Source organism: Dama dama, chromosome 15 (genome assembly GCF_033118175.1).
Source record: "Dama dama isolate Ldn47 chromosome 15, ASM3311817v1, whole genome shotgun sequence".
NCBI classification, from domain to species: domain Eukaryota; kingdom Metazoa; phylum Chordata; class Mammalia; order Artiodactyla; family Cervidae; genus Dama; species Dama dama.
This window is the reverse complement of record NC_083695.1, coordinates 59582724-59607116: the sequence shown is the minus strand read 5'-3', so window position 1 is coordinate 59607116 and position 24393 is coordinate 59582724. Positions and strand designations below refer to the sequence as shown.

General features: G+C 41.0%; 1 protein-coding gene across 5 annotated transcripts in view; it reads right to left on the bottom strand.

Moving 5' to 3' along the window:
• PCGF5 (polycomb group ring finger 5) overlaps positions 1-24393 on the bottom strand; it is a 118568-nt gene that overhangs the window by 30387 nt on the left and 63788 nt on the right. For 3 of the 5 annotated variants that reach the window (XM_061162169.1, XM_061162171.1, XM_061162166.1), the window contains exons 2-3: positions 21882-22180; positions 2393-2489 (exon numbers count right to left, since the gene is read on the bottom strand). In XM_061162169.1, coding sequence (XP_061018152.1) covers positions 2393-2489; positions 21882-21993 — 209 coding nt within the window. In that variant the 5' untranslated portion in view covers positions 21994-22180. The remainder of the gene's footprint in view (positions 1-2392; positions 2490-21881; positions 22181-24393) is intronic. The other 2 variants (XM_061162168.1, XM_061162167.1) reach the window with 1 other exon arrangement.

Sequence of the window (24393 nt, the reverse complement as noted above, 5' to 3'; positions counted from 1 at the left end):
AAGTTAAATGCAGAAATGATACCATATCACTCCCAAACAGGCTCAAAACGCAAGCGTTTTCTTAACCTACCTGTCTCTCTTCTTTACAGGTTTACTCATCAAGCCCCAGATGGCCCCTTCTCAGTATTTCTCCCACCCAGTCTTTCCACACTTCCCATCCTTCTGTTCAATTACCACCCTACTTAGAGGACAGCACAGTGACATTCTGCCAGACCTTGACATGTTCATGATGAATTTTCCTTAAGCACCAATCTGATCATTACTTGCCTGCTCAAGAACTAATTTCTTCCCAACATCTGGCTTAAAGTGCTCTTATAACTTGAGTCCAACCTACAAACTGTATCTGGTGCTGCTCTCTCGTCACTCTTCTCCGGCCAACTGGCTTAGTCAGTCATCCCTAAGGGTGCCTTACCTTTTCCAACCTGGTTTTCTCCCTCATGCTCTTCATCCTGGCTCAAATACTCTTTTCCCAGTCCTACTCTCCAGCCAAACCAATGTTACCTTATTCTTCAGGACACTCATACTGACTCATTCACAAAGTTTTCCCAGTCTATTTAAAAGCTGCAGTATTTAAAAGAAGTATTATTTCTCTCCTTAATATTTGTTTTATCAGTGTAATACATATATTAACACATAATTTACAAATCAAACTTCCCCCTAACCTTAAATGTTATATTAAAATATCACATTTTCTTGCCCCACCATTCCTATTCCTGATTCCTACAACCCCAGGTACAACCACTTTCAAATCCAAGCTGCTTCTATTAGTATTTACTTTCATATTTCTATATATATTATAGATAGATAGAGAAAAAACGAAGCCATTCCTTTTTTGCTGTCTAGATTTTTCTCACCTCCTTCTGTGGCAGATAAGGTTTTAGCTCTCCTGATATCATCCCGCCATGCCCCTGTCCTCCCAACATACATTCTCCTAACTCTCCTCTTCCTGGTGGTGTTACTGCCATTTTTGTGTTTAACAATGAATGTTTACAGGATGATGATTATATAAATATTCACAGTGTACCCTGATTAAAGATATCCCCTTGTTCAACTTTTTTCTTTCCCTAGAGTATAGTAACTATTTACTTTTCTTCAATTTCTACATACCCATTTGCCAATTCTCTAACATGATTTCTTCTTACTATGTACAAACAGAGGCTTCCCTAATAGCTCAGTTGGTAAAGAATCTGCCTGCAATGCAGGAGACCCCGGTTCGATTCCTGGGTCAGGAAGATCCGCTGGAGGACGGATAGGCTCAGTTCAGTTCAGTTCAATCACTCAGTCATGTCTGACTCTTTGCAACCCCATGGACTGCAGCACACCAGGCCTCTCTGTCCATCACCAGAGTTTACTCAACTCCGGTGTTTACTTTTGGAGTTTACTCAAACTCATGTCCATTGAGTCCGTGACGCCATCCAACCATCTCATTCTCTGTCATCCCCTTCTCCTCCTGCCTTCAATCTTTCCCAGCATCAGGGTCTTTTCGAATGAGTCAGCTCTTCGCATCAGGTGGCAAAAGTATTGGAGTTTCAGCTTCAACATCAGTCCTTTCAATGAACATTCAGGACTGATCTCCTTTAGGATGGACTGCTTGGATTCTACCCATTTCAGTATTCTTGGACTTCCCTTGTGGCTCAGCAGGTAAAGGATCAGTCTGCAACGCGGGAGACCTGGGTTCGATCCCTGGGTTGGAAAGATTCTCTGGAGAAGGGAGTGGCTACCCACTCTAGTATTCTGGCCTGGAGAATTCCATGGGCTGTGTAGTCCATGGGGTCACAAAGAGTCAGACAGGACTGAGTGACTTTCACTCACTCACTCGCTCATGTACAAACAGATTAGGATCTTATACAGCACTTCTAACTTTAAAAATATATGACTACATTTCTTTATATTATTACTATTTATTTGGTATAATGATTATACCATTAAGAAAAGGGTAGTCATTTTAAAAATTCTTTTCAGTTTTACATAAATGTTTGTACACTTTTAGAATATATGATAAATTTTTAAAAATTAAGAGTCCCAAGATTAGTATCCCTATTAGGTCTGCCCTCTTCCCGCTACCATGTAGCTCAACAAATATTGTGTAGAATACTATACTATTCTATACTGTGTAGAATAATAAAATACTGAAAATAACTACAACTAAAGTAACCCTGAGATCCTGAGATAAAATTGTAATTTTTAATTTGGAAATATATTTCTTAAATTATTTAATATGCACAGCCTTATTTTTCATTTCTTCTCAATAAAATAAATTAAAATGCTTTAAAATGAAAATCAAAGCCTACATTAACTGAGTCAAGGCACCAACAAATATTATGATGCATAATAAAAATTAAGAACTTATATAATTATTTAAGTTAGAGGAACTAAAAATATATTGACATACCTCAGCATTTCTAATGGGTTTGTCTCATGAACCTGGTTGCCACACCTTGGACAATCATTGCTATCTTCAAAGTGCTGGACAATACAAGTCTTGCAGACTGAGAAGAAACAAGATGTTAAATTAAAATGCTTCACTTAAACTTAATATAACTAGACATAGTCCCTAAAAATTATTTACTACACCTAAATACTATTCTTTAATCAAACTTTATAAAACCTTAAAATGATAACACTATTTAAAAAACACCTGAAATAAAGCCTACTGCCACAATTTAAAAATTAACTATTTTGATTATTGTTTTTCTTAAATGTACTCACAAACCAAACAATTTATTCACAGTATGTAAAAAAGTTGATGCATTTACATAAAACAATAGATTTTCTCATTTAAAGAAGTAGAACAAGGAAAGGTAAAGGCTAGTAAATCTGAATTTATTTCTTTTGCTAAAAATTTACTTGAATGCAATATAAATAGTACTTAATAATACTTGAGAGTTCTCAACATGCCTGGATTAGTTTTTGTGGGCATGGTGCTCCTGGGACAAACCAGGAGTTTCAACAGAACTTCTGGCCTGTACAGAGTATGATGCGTCCGTGCTCACAGAACCATAATTCCAAGGGCCATGAACTATGGCCAGTGACATCAAGCTGGTACAAACGCACAAGAGGTAAACCGAAAGAACCACTGAGGATTAATTAATTAATTAAGATGTTAAATAAAGCTTATTATAAACAAAGACAATGGAAATATGATTTGTGGCTTTTTGGGCACAAGTCTATAAAGCCAACCACTGCTCCAAATAATACTGATCTTTCTGGTTATGACTCTCTCCCACCTTTTCCCTAAGCTTCTTATTTACCAACTTTCTTGCCCCAAAACCTCAGACATAAACAGCAGCTAAACTGTAAAAAATTTTCAACCCAATTCCCTATCCCAATGCCCCCTCTTCCATTTTATTACCCTGTGTAATCTGAAATTTTCATCTGTACAGATCAGCTCCCCCTTTTACGACTTCATTACAAACTACTTTCCTCCCCTCTGCAAGCCCTGGACTATCTAAAAGCAGTGAAAGTTTATCTATACAATTGACCTTGAGTAAACACTAGGATTCCTACCACTGAGATTAGGTCTGAAAATTCAAACTTATCACACACACTGGTCAGAGAAACAATGGTTGGGGTAGACTTCTCCTAGGAAACTAATGGGGTCGCAAAGAGTTGGACACAACTGAGAGACTAACACTTTCACTTTTCACTTGCAACAGCCAAGCATTATACTAGGAGTTGGGGGATGTAGGGATAAACAAAACAAAGTCCATACTCTTACGGAGCTTATATTCTATTTTGGAAGTCAAAGAATTTTAGTTAGTAATACGTGATATGGCAACCCACTCCAGTATTCTTGCCTGGAGAATCCCATGGACGGAGGAGCCTGGTGGGCTACAGTCCACGGGGTCACAAAGAGTCGGATACAACTGAGCGACTTCACTAAGTGATATCTACAAAACAGACAAAAATGGTAGCGAGAGAGTGCTGCAGGCTGGGAGCTATTTTAGGTAAGAGTGATCAGGGTAGGACTTCCTAAGAAGGTGACATCTGAGCATATTTTTTTGCTGGATGAGTACACCTGGGTGCCCTATTCGCTACCTCTTTTCACCACTGCATACAGCCATGAGGGTAATACTCCTTTACTATATTTCTCCCCAAATTTGTATGAAAACCAGTAGTACAAAACCCTAAAATAAAAAAGCTTAGATGTGAATATTTCTGTTCTCCAAATTTCCTGGCCTCCAAAACATTCTGAATGTCTTTTTTAAAAGTTAATGTTTGGGAAGGAAAGGCTACCTTGCTAATCAATACTGAGGCAGAGGCGGGAAAAGCTGAATTCTTTAGCAGGCTGCTGGTATTTGTCCCTGGTTTTCCCAGAGACACCAGATAAATCTCTAAAATGTGGGAAAGAAGGCAAATAGGACAGATAAGAGGCAAGAATGAAGGGTATTAGGAAGCCTGATCTTGTCCTGGACTTCAGCTCCCGCCCTGGAGCTCTGATTGTGGTTGTGGTTCAAAAGGTTTATCCTTCTCAGGAATTCCTGGTTGTCTCTGGCCCTTGGCCAAACAGAGAGGCACGTGACATGCTCAGAGCAAGTCCTCATGTGGGTCAGCTCGGAGGCTAAGGGCAGGAGCCTGTCCTCCCAGGGACAAAGATATTATCCAGGTTGATGCAGAAAGAAATGTCAGGCTCATTTGTCCAGAGGTGCACACAGTTTCAAGAGTAAAGCTGCTTGAGGCCAAGGCAGCCTCCAGGTGCTCAGGGATGGGACCAGTAATCTGCATTCCAGATCTGGACTGATAGCCACTGGCAGCGTGTGGCTCCTGAGCACTTGAAATGTTGCCAGTTCAAGTTGAGATGTGCTGTATTACACACCAGATCTCAAAGACTGAGAATGAAAAGAATAATCTTATTAATGATTTTCATATTAATTATATGTTGGAGTGATAATATTTTAGACAGATTAAATAAAATATATTAAAACTAATTTCATTTATTTAATGTGGCTACTAGAAAATTTAAAATTACACAGGTGGCTCACATTTTATTTCTACTGTGCAGAACAGAGGGAGTAGAAAGCCCCATTAGGAGGCAACTTTATTTCTCACACAAACATGTGAGATACAGTATCTTATTCTACTTTTGCAGATAAAGGAGAAGAGGTTCTTACAAGCCAGGTAACCTGCCTTCCCTGCTGAATGGCAGCACAGAGACTTGAATCCAGGTTTTCTGATAGGGAATCACAAATTTTATCAGATTAAAGACATTTGTTTAACTTAACAAAGGAAAAGAATGTAATGTAGAAATACAAATCCCCTCCCCGAAAAAACATCTTCAGCTTCTCTGCTAAATCCGACTACCAAGTAAACATGACAGGTAAGCCATCCCATAGGACACAGGAATTAACCTTACTACATAAAGTATTACATTAAAAGCATTAAAATTTTTTTCATAGGCTAAGGCCAATAATTATTTTTAATTAAAATTTTTTCTCAAATAGTTTACGAGAAAAGATGCTGAAATATTTCTATTCTAGTTTTCTTTTTTGTTCAGATGATTTGGGTGGATGTTATCATTTTCATCAAAATCATCAAAACTTAAAAGGTTTATGCAATAGGCACCTTCTGATGCTTTTGAATTGTGCTGGAGAAGACTCTTGAGAATCCCCTGGACTGCAAGAAGAAAACCAGTCAATCCTAAAGGAAATCAGCCCTGAATATTCCTTGGAAGGACTGTTGTTGAAGCTCCAACACTTTGGCCACCTGATACGAAGAGCCAACTCATTGGAAAAGGCTCTAAAGCTGGCAAAGACTGAAGGTGAAAGGAGAAGGGGGTGGCAGAGGATGAGATGGTCAGATAGTATCACTGACTCAGTGGACATGAATTTGAGCAAACTCCTGGAGACAGAGGAGGACAGAGGAGCCTGGCACGCTACACACTCCAAGGGGTAGCAAAGAGACAGACACAACTTAGGGACCGAACAATAACAACGGGCAACACTCTCAAGTGCTTCAACATATAGTTGACATAATTTAATGTTCATTACAACCCCATTAATTAGGTAATATTATCAGGCCTCTTACAGATGAAGAAATTGAATAGAGAACTTTAGAAATTTGCCAAAAATCATGGAGTCAATAATTGGTGAAAGCCAGGACTTGAATCAAGAGCCCATTTTCTTACTCAATGCATGCCTATATGCTACATTTTCTTCTAATTTTATATCTACAGGTCTAAAGTATACAGAAAAAGAAAGCCTGACCCCTTAATTTGGGAGCCTTAAATATGTTCAAAAGGAGAATTCAAACTCCTTTAGTATCTTATACAATCCTTAAAAGAAAATCCCAAGAAACTCTAGAAATACAACTCCCATACACTTTTAAAAGTTGTTAATAAAGAACAACCTTACACAAATTAGAACCTGAGAAAATCCAGGCCAGAAGTTCAGTGAAACTGAAAATAAAATGAGAATTTGTTTTTGCTCAGATGCTTTTAAAAAATCACTATAACACTAACCTTTGATTCCTAGTTTATTCCTTTGATTCCTAGTTTCCTTGCTGAAAAACATTTTAAAAATATCTTAAAGATTTAATACTAAGCTAACTGCTCAACAGCTATACTGGTTAAATCAGGTGGTTCAAGAATAATGTTTATAAAGGTCCCAGTCTGTTGTTAAGACTGTGTGTGGAGATCAAATAAAGTCTTCACCCTCAACAGCCACTCTACAGAGACATGCTGGAGCAAGCAGAAACACCCGGTCAGAAAGGGACTTAGGCTCACCAAAGACATCCCCAGTTGGAAAAACACTTAAATGGCAACAAGTGCTAGCGCTTACTGAACACTAACCAAATAGCAGGTTCTGGACTCAGGGCTTTGTGTGGGTTACAGTATGGAGCTACCATCCCCCTCTGGCAAAGGAGGAATGCAGTACTGGAGAGTCTGAGCAGGCTGCCCACATGTGCCCAGAGGTGCAGCAGACATGGCGTCTACCCCCAGCCTGGATGTCTAGCTCTAGGCCTAAAACCCAAACCACTCCTTTACGCATCTTAAAGCCAATACCATTTGGTCCCGGGCACCAAGATTTCATATTTTTAACTGATCTTTATATTTAGCTCATTACAACCCTCATTAAACTTCTGCCAAAGCTTACTACGTGAAATTGTTCCTTTTGCTGCATCTTAGATTTGAACTAGGCTGTTAAACAAATTTACCAACAGTCATGTGTCATCTGAAGCAGTAGTTTTCAAATTTTGATGAGCACCACAATCACCAGTGAGATATCTTTCTTTTAAAGAACAGATTCAGGGGCCTCATCCCAGACCAATTAAATAAAAATCTCTGTGGGACTGGTACCAGGACTCCAACTCTGCAAAGCTCCCTTACTGAGGCGGCCAGAAGACAACTGGGAAATCCTAGCCACCAAATACTTACTGGGGAATGCCTCAGTGAGGCTGCCCAGTCCAGGAGCTGGTCCTCTGCCAAGTCATAACCAGAAGGCACTTCGTTATTCACCATCAGGAAATCATTTTGACAGAGGACAAAACATAACCACAAGAATATGGGATTAACGTGTTGTTTCCCTAGAGGGCAGGTTTACATGAGAAGCCCAGGTAGTACAGCACAGTGGTTCTAGCAGGTAAAAGACAATCTTGAGGCAGACAGCTCAATCTGAATCCCCGTTCTGCCATTAGGCAAATTACTCTGTGCATCTCTGTACAGGGGGATAACAAGGATATCTCTCTCACATGGCTCTTATGAAGATTAAATGAGCTAATATACATAAAATGTGTAAATGAGTAACTGGTAACTTCTACTTAATAAATGTGAGCTACCACTATAAATCAGCTTGCTGGATGAGCATAAAATCCTAACAAAAAGACATCAGCAATCGAATATTGAATGGCATCAGACCATGATTAGTTTGACATATCTATCTTAAGTAACAGATGATCTTGCTAATGGAACTTGAAATGTCTATCATGTACTGGTATTAACCCTCTGCAGCCATATTCACCTTAGAGATAGTCTCGCAACCCAAGTATCAAATTGATGACACACTGCGTCACCTAAATGGGAACTGCCTATCTTTGCACATATGACGCTTCTTTTTCTGGGGTTGAGGATCCAAGACTGATCAACACTTCTGCATTCTACACTCCTTCCTTAACTTAATATGTTTGATACAATTCCAGCATAGCCTCCTGGATATAGGAGACACCTTGTTGTGTCTCTTCCTGATCGCTTTCCATTGACCTGTTCAGAAGCACTATTTGTAAGTTGACTCCAATAGTTCAACTATTAAAAGGCTATTCCACATTTTAATTTTCAAATTCTTGAGGGGGGCAGGTTTGTCACAACAGGTACAAGGCCCATTAGTTGTTGTTATCTCACATGTATGGTCCACCCACATCTCTCACAGAAAACTAGCTTCCTAGCTTTGATGACACACAGTGAAAGTGAAAGTGGCTCAATCATGTCTGACTCTTTGTGACCCCATGGACTATACAGTCCCATGCGGTTCTCCAGGCCAGAATACTGGAGTGGTAGCCTTTCCCTTCTCCAGGGGATCTTCCCAACCCAGGGATTGAACCCAGGTCTCTCGCTTTGTGGGCAGATTCTTCACCAGCTGAGCAACAAGGGAAGCCCTGATGACACAGTGATCCACAGCAATTTCTCTTTTTCAGCACCAATTCTACTATCATGGATAACAAAACAGTAACAGTCTTTTCTCTCATGTCCTTGGTCATGTCATTCATTTGTAATCCTGTTTATTAAAAGTGATCAATTGCTGACTTTGTTAAAATCATCTGAATGTGTTGGTTTTATCTCTCAACATAGAAGCATATTTTTTCTTACTTCCTGAAGCACATCACTATTTTTACGTGCCCTTCTTGATAACACTCATTTGACACAGTTTGCCTTTGAAAAATTTTTCTGTTATCTGCTAACAGTTTGTAAGTAAACTGTGGTCATCAGCAAAGAGAAGAGGCATCAGTTTGCTGCTTTTGATAAATATTTACATGTGAAACTGACATTATTTTTAAAGATTTCCAGAACAGCTGTAATTTGCTTCCATGAGACAGGATCTCTTAGTTTTACTCATAAAAGGGACTAATGAACATCTTTATTTCTCTTACACGGCACAGTTCTTTCAAAGGCCTACATGAGTTACAGTTTCAGGGAGAACACAAAGGACAGCACTGCTCTCTCAAGGAGACTGCTTTATTCTTGCTTTGCCAGGACAGAGGGACAGACAGCAAGGCAGAGCCTGCTGAGCAAGGTTAGCAGAGTCTTGGGGCTCTCCTAACAGTAGGAGAATCCGAGACCAAGCAGGCCAGGAGACCACCAAGTCCAGGAAGGCTTTCTTAAGGAGTCAAGTGGGACTCCAGGGGTGAGGACCACCATGCCCTCATTCCCCTCCTCATCGGTATGAATTCCATGGCCGACCAGAATAATCACTTCCACACACAGACTCTGGATAGCCCCGCTACTATAACTCTTCTTTCATCATACGTGATCAGGTAAACTGTCAACCTGGGCTATATCCAACTCTACACACTCTGCTGTACAAGATTACAGCTGAACACTGCGGGAGAAAAACATGCACCATGCTGATTGGTCTCTCACCTTAAATTCATGACCATGACCCTCAAAAGTGGGTCCTTCATCTGCCAGGTGGTCACACTCAACACCCTAATTCCATATGCTCTTCACCAATATTTATAGCTCAGTTGGTAAAGAAGTCCGCCTGCAATGCCGGAGACCCTGGTTCAATCCCTGGGTTGGGAAGATCCCCTGGGGAAGGGAAAGGCTACCCACTCCAGTATTCTGGCCTGGAGAATTCCGTGGACTGTACAGTCCATGAGGTCACAAAGAGTCAGACACAACTGAGTGACTTTCACTTTCACTTTTCTCCTCTCTCCTTGAACTCCCATTTTTACTCCCCCATCACTACTCTACATTGATGACCTCACTTTCTGTTCAACTGAAAACAAAAGGAAAGAAGGAAAAAAAATCGAAGTAGAATTTATATCACCACACCTACTCACTCACTAACATCTAACCTTTGTGGTCTTGCCTGTTTCCAGAACTTTAATGTGTCCACCTCTGCTCTGTTCCCTAGACCCTGTTCCCACGATCTGAGCACACTGCTCCCCTGCTTCTCCCTCTCACCTGCGTCAGTCTTCTGCTATCCACTGAGGATTCCCATCAACATTCATACACGTTATTTCCCCATCTACAGAAAAAAAAAAATCAAACTTCTCGTGACCCTACTTTCTGAGTCAACTAGCACTCCATTTCACAGCTACCTATACTTTAATTCTTCTTTTCCCATACTTTCTCCACCTTTTCTTTACCTTCATTAAGGTGAAAGACGTATATAATCATTGTACAATTATCCAAACATTTCCATCCTCTCACACCCACCCAGACTTCTGCTCCTGAGAACTGAAGTGAAAGTGCCCAGATTATCCTTGTGTCTGCACTGTTCAGCCTGACCATCTCTCCTTGATTCATTCTACCCCACACGGCTGACTTGGCTGCTCTCTGCTCCTGGATGCTGTGTGTGCTTTGCCTCCTAGGATCCCACACTCTGTTTCCTCCTGCCTCGCTGTCTCCTCTTTTTTGGTTCCAGGGCTTAGTCTTTGGTCATCTGCCCTTCTCTACATTCACTCTCTTGGCACTCTCACTGATGAAATATGATCTAAATTCTGATCCTCTCTAGATTCCTGTATCCAGCTCCCAGTGGGCTGGGATCAAATATCTGATAGGCTAACTCCTTTACCTCCTTAATTCTGTTTAACTACCACATTCTTAATGAGGCCTTCCCTCACAGACTTAAGTGGTCATACCATCTCACTGACCACCCAGGTAGTTACCTGTACCCAGCCTGAACTTCCCTGTTTCTGTAACATTTATCACCTGAGATCAAATTGCCAACATCCGCTGGATCATCAAAAAAGCAAGAGAGTTCCAGAAAAACATCTATTTCTGCTTTACTGACTATGCCAAAGCCTTTGACTGTGTGGATCACAATAAACTGTGGAAAATTCTGAAAGAGATAGGAATACCAGGCCACCTGACCTGCCTCTTGATAAACCTATATGCAGGTCAGGAAGCAACAGTCAGAACTGGACATGGAACAACAGACTGGTACCAAATAGGAAAAGGAGTATGTCAAGGCTGTATATTGTCACCCTGCTTTTTTAATTTATATGCAGAGTACATCATGAGAAATGCTGAGCTGGAAGAAGCACAAGCTGGAATCAAGATTGCCAGGAGAAATATCAATAATCTCAGATATGCAGATGACACCACCCTCATGGCAGAAAGTGAAGAACTAAAGAGCCTCTGATGAAAGTGAAAGAGGACAGTGAAAAAGTTGGCTTAAAGCTCAACATTCAGAAAACTAAGATCATGGCATCTAGTCCCATCACTTCATGGCAAATAGATGGGGAAACAGTAGAAACAGTGTTAGACTTTATTTTTCTGGGCTCCAAAATTACTGTAGATGGTGACTGAAGCCATGAAATTAAAAGACGCTTACTCCTTGGAAGGAAAGTTATGACCAACCTAGACAGCATATTAAAAAGCAGAGACATTACTTTGCCAACAAAGGTCCATCTAGTCAAGGCTATGGTTTTTCCAGTGGTCATGTATGGATGTGAGAGTTGGACTGTGAAGAAAGCTGAGTGTTGAAAAATTGCTGCTTTTGAACTGTGGTGTTGGAGAAGACTCTTGAGAGTCTCTGGGACTGCAAGGAGAGCCAACCAGTCCATCCTAAAGGAGATCAGTCCTCAGTGTTCACTGGAAAGACTGATGCTGAAGCTGAGACTCCAGTACTTTGGCTACCTCATGCGAAGAGTTGACTCGCTGGAAAAGACCCTGATGCTGGGAGGGATTGGGGGCAGGAGGAGAAGGGGATGACAGAGGATGAGATGGCTGGATGGCATCACCAACTTGATGGGCATGAGTTTGAGTAAACTCCGGGAGTTGGTGATGGACGTGGAGGCCTGGCGTGCTGCGATTCATGGGGTTGCAAAGGGTAGGACAAGGCTGAGCGACTGAACTAAACTGAATGTACACTCTGACTTACTGCCTACTATGTTGCTCATCATAGTAACTATGTTACTATGATGTGTCTCATGTGCCCAGGCTAATACTGTACCTGGAGGAGGAGGTACTCAGTAAATATCTGTGGAACAACTGAGGATACAAAAGTTAGGAGTAGCAAAAGGAGTCATGATTTTAGTACCTACAAGTGTACTACAGAGTCAAGTCAGAAATAAGCCTACATTTTCAACTAAAGCAAGGGAAGAGATTCTGAGTTCACCAGTTAATTTTTTTTGACAATTAAAATGAGTTAAAGGCTTCCCTAGTGGCTCAGTGACAAAGAATCTCCCTGCCAATACGGGAAAAACGGGTTTGATCCCTGGTCTGGGAAGATTCTACATACCGCAGAGCAACGAAGCCAGTGTGCTACAACGACTGAGTCAGTGCTCTAGAGCCCGTGAGCTGCAGCTACTGGGCCCACGAGCCACAACTACTGAAGCCCGAGTGCCTAGAGCCCATGCTCCACAACAAGGGAAGCCACTGCAAGGAGGAGCTCCCGTGCCTCAACCAGAGAGCAGCTCTTGCTCACCACAATGAGAGGAAAGCCTGTGCAGCAACAAAGACCCAATACTGCCAAAAATAAATAAATTAAAAACATTAAAATAAATGTGCTAACTCAATATAAGCTAAATAGTTTTCTAAAATAGAATGATTTTCTATTAACTGAGTAAAGATATGCCAGTGGTTGAGCATTCTGAGAGAATATAGCTTTGTTCACTGGTTCTTAAATTTCTGATATATAGTAATACACTAGTCTGGTAAAAACTAATATGCTATAAAACACCAGTAGTTATGATACATCTCCAGAGCATCCAAATGGAAATGATCTTCGGTCTCTTCTACACTGGCTGCACTCTACTGTTCATAATGTGTACAGTCAACCTTTGTGCTACATGCTTAATCATACCTGCACACTGACCACAATTTCTCAGTCTGAATACTGCTGGCTTTTAAGTTACGTATTTTTTTCCTCAATCCATCATTGGTATCAATTCCAACTCATCCTGACCTATATATGATTTATTCTTACAAACCAATACAGAAGACAAGTTCATTTATTTGTTAACCCCTAGTTTTGTCTTTTAGTGTCCACTATGAATCTCTGCTCTACTGTTCATTCTTTGCTATCTAAGACATAGTTTCAACAGCAAAAAGAATCATACATCTGATATGATTCTTAACATTATTACTAATGATAGATGACACCTAGATTAAGACCTATAATTATTGTTTCCTATTTAAAAAGAACCATCAAAATGAACACTATAATCAACTTCATGAATGACTAGTTGCTGCCAAAATACTGTTTGAAACATGTAACATCAATGTTACCGGTGACTTCATCTCTACTACAACCCTAGACCAGTGTATTTGCACTTACTTAAACTTTTAAGTACAACTTCTATTTCGGCCTTTGATTATTACTCTAAAAACAAGTCTTGACTCAAAATCCAATTTTATAGAGAATACAGTATTGGAAAGTTCAATTTATATCTCTTCATTTTAAAAACTATCATTCAGAATTATTAATAAATTCAGATCCTCATTGGGTACATAATGATAGGTATACAGTCATGGAAATACAGTTAGAAGAGACTTCCTATATACATTTTTAAAATTCACATGCTGCTTAAAGAAATTATAGAAAATGTAAACTACCAGAAAGAAGAAGAAAATCAGCAAATATCCTAATTTATTGTGAAGGTGTACCTGGAGTCAGATATTTGGATCTCAGAACCTAGCTTCAGCACTTATTAGCTGTGTTATTTAGCCTTTCTGAGTCTTGTCTCTGTGAAAAACACTGGCATAAGAATCTGAAATACTCTTCCCTCAAAGCTCTTCATCGCTCGCTCATCCCTATTATTTACAATCTCTGCTCAAATGGTAACTTCCAAGCAAGCCCTTACTCTGTCTTACTTTTCTTCAGAGCATGTGTCATACATGGAATCTAAAATTTTATCATGTGCTTGCTTTTTGTCAGTCTCTTCTATTGAAACATAAATTCTAAGAGGACATACTATATCTGTCTTGTTTACTGCTGTCTTTCCACCGTCCAGAGTAATGAATGGCACAATGTAGGTGCTAAAAAACATTTGCTGACTGATTTAATACCACCTAACTAGAAGGGTTCTTGGGAAGATTACATAAGGTAATGCATGTAAAAGCCCATGACCCTCAATAAGACATTCAATAAATAACAGCTACTGTTTTAATTTTATTCGCATTCACTCCAATTACTATATGATTAAAAGTACAAAGTGCCTACTTCTAGAGATGCTTGTATTATTAACGTCTGGTCCAAAGTATGCTTTTCAGACTTGAGTGCACCACAGAATCACCTGAAGGGCTTGTTATTACAGTTTCCAGCCCTCTCCCCCAGAGACCCGGATCCAGCCGCTCTCTGGGCGGGCCCTAGAGTGTGCACTCCTAACAAATTCCCCAGTGATGCTGCTGCTGGTTGCAGACTGCATTTTGAACAGCAAGTATATGTGGCATAAGATTTTTAAACACTGAGTATTAACATATCAAGAGTTCTCTGTACTTTAATAATTGTATATTTATGATACTTGTTCAGAAAACAATAAATGATGGTAGCACTTCAAGTTTACCATCTTATGATTAAATTATTTCTTCATTCTTACACATTACTATATAAAATTACCAAGTCCCTTAACTGTCACATCTATATTTAATTATCAATTAACCCTTCTTTACTTAAGTTAAAAACTAAGTACAATAACGTTTTTCCAAAGAATTCATCTTAGTTAAGGGATTACTGCCATAATCTCTGAAAGGACGGAAAGAAGAAAGCTTTCTTTTTCTGTACCACAGAATTCTATGTCTAAAACCTTCCCTTTTTTTGAAGGAAAGACTCGTCAGATGCTTAAAGAGGCCTCGGACCACAAAGGAGTTAAGAATCAATGCACTGTGTTATGCACATTTTAGCTGCTGGAACAAAGCTCCTTTGTTCTTAGTTTAAGTGAAAAGTCTTTCATTTTAAGTCAACAACCTATACAACCAGCAGCAAATACACTGTCAGCAGCCTCAAAAAATTTCTCAGGACCCTGGAGCAAGAGACAGAGTGTCTCTTAATTTAGAACCACCAGTCTTGACTCCCCAATCCAGCCTCTCTCCCTCTCCCATGCCCTAGCCCTACCCATGATCCACAAAGCTCCCACCTGTATTTTAGAAGAAAGCTTTTCAAAATCCGTAATTCCTAACCTACACTCTCTACATGCCTTTCAAGCTACCTACCACTGCATTTGAATCCTTGAAAGGAAAAGCAGACAATAAAATGATCAACTGATTGACCATTTATTTATTCCTTTAAGCTTCTCTTAAGCACTCAAGTACCAGGTACTAAGGACACACTCAATCTAAGCCTGCCTCTGGGAGAGAGAGATGGCATATCTTGGAGTAGATGGGCTTTAAAGGGTGGGGAACTGCCCGCCAGGCATACAGGAGATGTTCCAAGCAGAGCAAGCAGTTGAACCACGGGTATGCATTAAGTGTGTGTGTTCTGGTGGGGGAGGGCAGAAATCAGTCACAGCTAAATAGATCTAATTTATCCTGAGGGCAGTAGGGTACCTTAAGGAAATTTGGGGTTGGCTGAAGAGTGAGTGAGGAAGATAGCAAAGCCCTTATAAATGATCACCACTAACACAGGTTAGGAGTAGGCTGCAGGGACTCCAGTGAGAAGGAATGATGGCCTGAGCAAAAAGGTCATGGGGGATCAGACTGAAGAGACAGACCTTTGAGAGATTACGGACCAAGACCGGACAGAACTCTGCCCCTGTACTGCTGTGCTGAGCTTAGTCGTTTAGTCGTGTCTGACTCTTTGCAACCCTATGGACTGCAGCCCACCAGGCTCCTTGGTCCATAGGGATACTTCAGGCAAGAATACTGGATTGGGTTGCCATACCCTCCTCCAGGGAATCATCCCAACCGAGGGATGGAACCCAGGACTCCTATATTGCAGGCAGATTCTTTACCGTCTGAGCCACCAGGGAAGCCCAAGAATACTGGAGTGGGTAGCCTATCTCTTCTCCAGCGGATGTTCCTGACCCAGGAATTGAACTGGGGTCTCCTGCATAGCAGGTGGATTCTTTACCAGCTGAGCTAGGTAAGGGTAAAGAGAGTTAAGCATGGAGTGTATTTCTTGCTTGGACAATTGAACGCTAGCATTCCATCCATTCACTTTCAGGTATGTTAAGTTCTAGGCCACTTCAGGACATCCAAGTAGACATCCAGTGGGATTCTGAAGCTCAGGACTATGCCTGAAATAAAGATTTGGGAGACATCAGCATAGGTAGTTGAGTATCAAGAGGAGGTGAGTTTCCACAGAAAAGAAGTAGATAGATCCAAACACACCTGTAGAAATTTCTTCTTAGCTTATGAGTTTTGCTTAACAGAGTTTAAGCTCCACATTTATTTTATTCATCACTCTACCAGTTAGCAAGTGCCTGACATCTGATTATTTAAAGACTTCAATAATTATTTGTGTGAACAAGTTCATTTCCTTAGGTTTGTCAGGTTGTTAAAATCACTTCATATGTGCATGCTCAGTTGCTCAGTCATGGCCGACTCGTTGTGACCCCATGGACTGAAGCCTGCCAGGCTCCTCTGTCCATGGGGTTCTCCTGCTAAGAACACTGGAGTGGGGTGCCATGTCCTACTCCAGTGGATCTTCCTGACCCAGGGATAGAACATGCATCTCCTGCATTGCAGGCAGATTCTTTACCCACTGAACCACCTGGGAAGCCCCCAAATTACCCTATAGACATAGACATGTAACCACAGTTAATGTGGACTTAGTTCACTAGCATTAAGTGATCACATTTAAAGGGAAAAACTCATCTGTATGTAAATTTTTCACTGTAAAATTTTATACCTTTTTATCACATGTCCTTGACCTGCTAAAGGGAGCTGGGTGTTAGTAGGTGAGGTAGGAGCCCACTTAAAGATGAGGCTTTTATAAGCCTCTTTTTTTTCCCTGCAACTCCTCGTCAGGACCCCGGGACACCCTGTGCTGCCCTCTCCCCCTCCCTCCTGACCGGCTCGCCCCTTTCCCCTGTCCTCCACAGAGCTGAGTGCTAAGGACACCATGGGGTGCCTCAGTCAGTCCGCTGTCATCGTGATCCAGGTTTCTACCTCCACAGGGAAGCCAGGCACTGTTAGCTCTAGAACTGCTTATTGGGAGAATGGGGGGGGGGGAGGGGGGGGGACAATAACCTGATTTGAGCAGGAGAGAGCATCGAGATGCATGTGTAGAGTGATCGGAAAGAGTAAAGTAACTGCGTTTATCTGTATCAAGGCTTTTCAAAAAATACTCTCTTTAGTTCTCTCTCTGGCTTTCCATTCTGCTGCAACATCCTGACACATATCTGCTATCACATCATTCTGTTTCACTACTGTCACTGCACTTACCAGCATCCACATTCATTTGATACATTCCTTAATTTGATTCCTGTTCCTTCACTTGACTAGAGAGTTCTGAAAGGACTGGGCCCAAAGTGTGACTTTGCTCACCAATAATAAAGCTTCATTTTCATATTTCAAACTTGAACAGTAAGAACAAAATCCTTTCATTTTATTATGAGTTTTCATAATAAGAATTATTATTTACCCATTCTTAACTTACAGTATCATAAAATTATAGACTATGTACAAAGTTAATAAGATTTTTTTAAAGCACCATCAAGAAACTGTTATGGGGTACTTCAATGTCACACCAGACTTCTCACTTTCCTCCTGTCCCACTGACCACCTCACTTCTCTGTTGTATAGTGATTCCAAATCACAACACCACTACACCTGTTCCACCTGTTCCAGATGTAAGAAAAACAGGTAACATCAAGACCCAACCAATGATTAAGAAACACTGCTTTGCATACTATTTATTTTATTAGTACAAACAGGGATATATTTTGCAAGTGAGAAAGGTTTTGCCTAAAAGCCCCAGTATAAATACAAACCAAAAAATACACAGAAATCCAAGGACCAGAAAGTGCATAAAGTTTAGCACTCTATAGTATCCTCAGGTCTCCTAAGACACTGAGTTGAGTGCCTGACTCCTCTATCATTGACTGTTCTGTGCTTCTGCAGAGAAAAAGGCCACACTTGAGTCTTTAATCACAATTCTGCCATGTTCATTCTCTCTCAGTAAAGGGATTTGCTGACTGCCAAGCAACTTCAGGCTAGAAGGACATAAGCAGTTAAATGGTCATCTATCTCTTTAAACCTTAAATTGCTACTGCAAACATAAACATAACCATTGCTTATAAACTTACTGTTTACACTTCCACAATCTTGTTTTCCTTTCAAAAAAGGAACATTTAAACCTGGATTTCATTATGTCTCAAAGAAAATGTTCTTTCAGAAGAACAGATATAAAATCTGTAAGTAGAGACCGGAGAATCTTCACTTTCTCCTCTAAACACTAAATACTCCCAACATCCACTAAATCTCTTCCTAGAACTGGAAGATTTTGCTGGAGATGTGCAAATATAAAAACAATGCACTCATAATGTCTAATAGTGTCAGAAGAAGCAAAACAAAACAGACTGTGGCCCATGTCTAGGTGCCATACTTGGTACAGTGGGAAACTGTGAGACAGAGTCCCCATTCTAGAGGAGCCACACCCAGGATGTTCTTCTTCCAAAATACATCCACGGTAGATCACTCCTCACTGCCTCCATCTCACATCTATTACCCTAGTTGATGGCCTTATAATCTTTCAGTTGACTGGCAGTGACAGCCTCCTTACTGACTGGTTGTTCCTTGAACCTGCCAAGGGCATTCCCACTCCAAGGCTGTATATTTGCACAGAACTCAATCCCTTCAGGTATTCTGTTCAAATGTCATCATATCAAAGAGAGAAATCATGACAACACTAAATAAAAACAACCCCAACTCTGCTATCTACAGTCCTTCTATAGTTCTTTGTTCTTGTTCATGGCATATATTTATTACTGGTTTTCCCCCTTTCTTGAGAGCAGAGATTTTTGATTACCTTGTTCACTGCTATATCTGCTGTGCTTAGAATGGTGCCTGGCACACAGTAGGTATTCAATAAGTATGTTTGATGATGTTTAACTGATAACTAACTATTCAAGTGAAATAATGATAAGGGCAACAGTAAGCGAACATTTCAAGACAGTTTACAGTTAACTGGTAACTGAATAGAATGGGCCAGTAATACTGACCAAAAGTATACACATGCCCAGACCCTAGTGAAAGAGTAGAGTGGGAAAAGCTAGCTTAAAACTCAACATTCAGAAAACTAAGATCATGGCATCTGATCCCATCACTTTATGGCAAATAGATGGGGAAACAGTGGAAATAGGGACAGATTTTATTTTCTTGGGCTCCAAAATCACTGCAGATGGTGACTGAAGCCATGAAATTAAAAAACACTTGCTCCTTGGAAGAAAAGCTATGACAAACCTAGACTGCATATTAAAAAGCAGAGACATTACTTTGCCAACAAAGGTTCGTCTAGTTAAGGCTATGTTTTCCAGTCGTCATGTATGGATGTGAGAGTTGGACCATAAAGAAAGCTGAGCACCAAAGAATTGATGCTTTTGAACTGTGGTGTTGGAGAAGACTCTTGAGAGTCCCTTGGACTCTCAAGGGGTCAAACCAGTCAATCCTAAAGGAAATCAGTTCTGAATATTCACTGGAAGGACTGATGCTGAAGCTGAAACTCTAATACTTTGGCCACCTGATGCCAAGAACTGACTCACTGGAAAAGACCCTGATGCTGGGAAAGATTGAAGGCAGAAGGAGAAGGGGACGACGGAGGATGAGATGGTTGGATGGCATCACTGACGCGATGGACATGAATTTGAGCAAGCTCCGGGAGTTGGTGATGGACAGGGAAGCCTGGCGTGCTGCAGTCCATGGGGTTGCAAAGAGTTGGACTGAGTGAATGAAGTGAAGTGAACTGAGACCTTATCACAGCACCCACTAAATCTCTTCAGGTGGCATTCTGAAAAAGTCTGTGTTTAAACAGCTTCCTAGGTGATTTTATGGTTTTTTTTTGTTTTTTTTTTTTTTACTGTGGTAAAATATTTATAACATAAAATTTGCCATTTTAACAATTAACAGGTGATTCTATCCTGCAACTCTGTTGAAAACTACTGGCATAATAGTACAAAAGCAGAGGAAAGAACAGCTGAAGAGGGGGATTAATAAATGTCCCAGGTTATCTCAGTAAGAGGATGGCCCTTGGAGCTGAATACAGGTCTACTACTTACTAGCTGCGAGACTGGGCAGGTGACTTAGCTCTTAAGCTTCCACACCCACAAATGAAGATAATTTCTAAACCCTCGCTCTCCCCATGTCCCCTGCAAACTGCTTCAAGGTTACTGTAAGGTGAACAATGAAATCATGCACATAAAGTATCTACTTCAGTGTACATAATAGGCACCAAAGAACTTACTGGAATTACTAGAACCAGAACTTACTGGAATTACTTTCATTGAAATAGGGAAATAAACGTGTATTGGCAAAAACACAAAAAGCAGGTGAAAGCTGGACCTACATGGCTATTAAAATGCCTCTTCTACTGACAGGACTGGTGAAAAACTTGGTAAGAGTTCCAAAGATATGATCATATTAGAACAGCGGGTCTCAAACTTGTGCATGGTTCAAAATTACCTGGAGGTTTGTTAAACACAGATAACTTTGTTTTGGTGATTCCGGGGTGAGGCCTGATAATCTGCCATTTCTAATAAGTTCCCAGGTAGTATTGAGGCTATTGATTATTAGTCAAAGGGTACGAAGTTTAAGTCACATAAGATGAGTAAGTCCTAGAGAGCTTCTGGACAGGGTCACGCCTGCAGTTAACAATACTATGTTGTACACTTAAAAATGTGCTAGGAGTGCAGATTTTATGTTGTGTTCTTATCACAATAATAGTAATAATAAACAAGAAGGTGAGAGAAAACTTCTGGAGGTAATGGATAAGGTTTGTGGCAGTGATTCGGTAATGGTTTCATGGGTGCATACTTATGTCTAACCCCATCAAAGTTATACACATTAAATATGTACAGCTTTTTTTTTATATTTTCCTGGTGGTCTTCCTGGGCTTCCCTGATAGCTCAGTTGGTAAAGAACCCACCTACAATGCAGGAGACCCTGATCCAATTCCTGGGTCAGGAAGATCCGCTGGAGAAGGGATAGGCTACCCCCTCCAATATTCTTGGGCTTCCCTTGTGAATCAGCTGGTAAAGAATCCAACTGCAATGCAGGAGACCTGGGTTCAATCCCTGGGTTGAGAAGATACCCTGGAGAAGGGAAAGGCTACCCACTCCAGCATTCTGGCCTAGAGAATTCCATGGAATGTACAGTTCATGTGATCGCAAAGAGTCGGACATGACGGAGTGATCTTCACAACTTTTTTATGTCAACCATACCTCGATAAAGTGATTAAAAGAAACCCACAATGAATTAGAGTATGCATATCCTAAAAAAAAAACTCAGAACATATTAATTCAGTAAAATTTAAAAAAAGAAAAAAAACCCTAAAATAGTTCATTTAAAAAAAACTATAACCAGTAATTTCTTATGATTTTCAGGACATTTTAAAATCAGAAAATTCAACTATTACAATTTTAAAAAAGAAACAAGAAAAAATTCATACCACTGATATCCCAATGAGAAGTTCAATTATGAAAATGAATTCAAAGTTAATTCTTAGAATATTGACTGTTTTAAAAGAAAAAATCTAGAGAAAACAAAAAAACCCAAAATGTGGTGGTTTTAAAAGAACAAATGTAATCGAAAATGTCCGATAGGTAGATAACAAAAAAAGAACACTTACAGGTATGAAGGCATTCCGTCACTGTAGTTGGCTTGATGAGATACCCTTTACAGATATAGCAGGTGATGTAAGGATTGAAATCTTTCACCAAATGTTTCCTTTGGGTAGCCATTCGTGGTTTAGCTAGGACTGGCTCTAGTAGTTCAGGCAAAAAAGGGTATTAAGTGGATGAATGTCTGATCCCAGGAGCTGGTGTGGAGTTCCCAACTGGGTGTCCCGAGGCATGAGAACTAACATCCAGACTTCTCATGAGATCGCTGGTCATCACTCCTTTTGGTGGTTCTGCTTTCCCATATCTTCTTCCACAATAATTTTAAAAAGATGAGAGAAAGAGGTGTCAAATTCTTCATACCGAATTAATACCAGTATATTAGCAGCAAGCATTACATGTTCCAAATTGGGTGAAGAGGTGAACAGAACATTTCCCTCACTATAATATTAATTTGTAAACCTGCTATGATTAAATCAGAATAATGACGAATTCATCTGATACTGAGGCCTCCCCTATCACCTCTAAACAAATGACACCTGAGGCTATTAACTCAGGTTTTGATATCTTTACCTCTCCAGTAATGCATTTTAACTGTCTGCTTGACTGCTCTATTAGGAGTTTCTGCCAACACAAGCTGAAGATTCAAAATTGAAGTCATTATCCTCCCTATCAAAATGCTCCCTATTTCCATTTTGTACTCCACATCAAGCCATAATCAAATCAAATGGATGCCCTTTTCCATTCTACCCGCAGCCATGCTACTCAAATATTATCTCTCCACCTGCAGTCCAACTTAGATTCTACCAAGTTTTATTCTATTACGTTTGGAGCCCCTTATCAAAGAATGTCAGGGTCTCCTCTTTGCAACAGAGAAACGTTTAAATTTCTCAGCTTGTCATAAAAGACCCTCCACAGGCTGATCTTAACACACTGTTCAACAGTCAGGCAAACTGAAAGGATGTCTCTCTTCATAGTCCATTCTGCAGGTTCTATGCCCTCCACCCAAAGAGTCCTTCTGCTCCTCTGCTGCTGCTGCTGTTTAGTTGCTAAGTCAGGTCTGACTCTTCTGTGGTTTACAATTATCTTCATTCTTAGTCTCCTCTATTAGACTGCAAAACCTTAAATAGATACCAGTCATATTTAGTAAATGTACAACCTGGGCAATATTACTTACCTAACCCTTAGGGTTTTTTAAACTGTAAAATGAAAACAAGAATGCCAGCCTCCTATGGGACTTCCCTAATTGTCCAGTGGCTAAGACTCTGCACTACCAATGCAGGGGGGCCCAGGTTTTGATCCTTGGTCCCAGAATAAGATCCCACAAGCCACAAGTAAAAGTTCACATCCTGCAACTGAAGATCATGCATGATGCAGCTAAGACCTGGTGCAGTCAAATACATAAGGAAAGAAATAAAGAATGCCAGCCTCCTCCAGCAAGGACGATGAAATGAGACAATATACATATAGCTACACAATATAAAAACTGAACATCATTAACATCTTTAAAAATTTTTTCCCTCCAGAAATGTCTAGCATGGCTCTTCCACATGGTTACTTTAAAAAGTTTTTTTTTTTTTTCATTTTTATTAGTTGGAAGCTAATTATTTGACAATATTGTAGTGGTTTTTGCCATACATTGACATGAACCAGCCGTGGATTTACATGTGTTCCCCATCCCGATCCCCCCTCCCACCTCCCTCTCCACCCGATCCCTCTGGGTCTTCCCAGTGCACCAGCCACGAGCACTTGTCTCAAGCATCCAACCTGGGCTGGTGATCTGTTTCACCCTTGATAGTATACATGTTTCGATGATGTTCTCTCGAAACATCCCACCCTTGCCTTCTCCCACAGAGTCCAAAAGTCTGTTCTGTACATCTGTGTCTCTTTTTCTGTATAAAGCAACGAAAGAGGTAAAAGACATAGCCCCATCCTTCCATCGACAGACACTGTACCACTGAGTATGTGCACAGAATAGGTTCTGCAAGTAATCATCGGATCTTCTCAATGGTCTTCAGTAAGTCACTAAATAACCGCGCCTGGGTCTCGGCTTCCTCCTCTACACACCGCCCTGCCTTTCTCACAGGTTTGCCACGAAACTCCAAAGTCTGAGAAAGTCCCCTGAAAGAGGACATGCACAGTCCCGACCGAGGGAGGCTTTTAGGATCGTAAGCCATAGAACCCTGTCACCACGGCGGTTAAAGGAAGCCAGCGCGGGCAGGAACCCGGCAGGGGCAGGAGAGAACTTTTCCGCGTCCTCTGCAGAACCCGGTAGCCACTGCCCTGGGCGGTCCGAGCATGAGTCGCCCCGCCCGCCTGGCAGGTGCGCGGGCCCGGGCTCGGCGGACGCGCCGCTCGGGCCGGGCCGGGGCTGCGCAGAGGAGGACGCGCCGCCTCTCTCCGGGTCTGGCGCTCGCCGCCCTCTCCGCCCCCCGAGCGCACCGCGCGACCTCGAAGCTCCCAGACTCGGGCTGGCCACCCCCACCCCCGTTCCCGAGGGGCTCCCCCGGCTCCAGGAGGGGT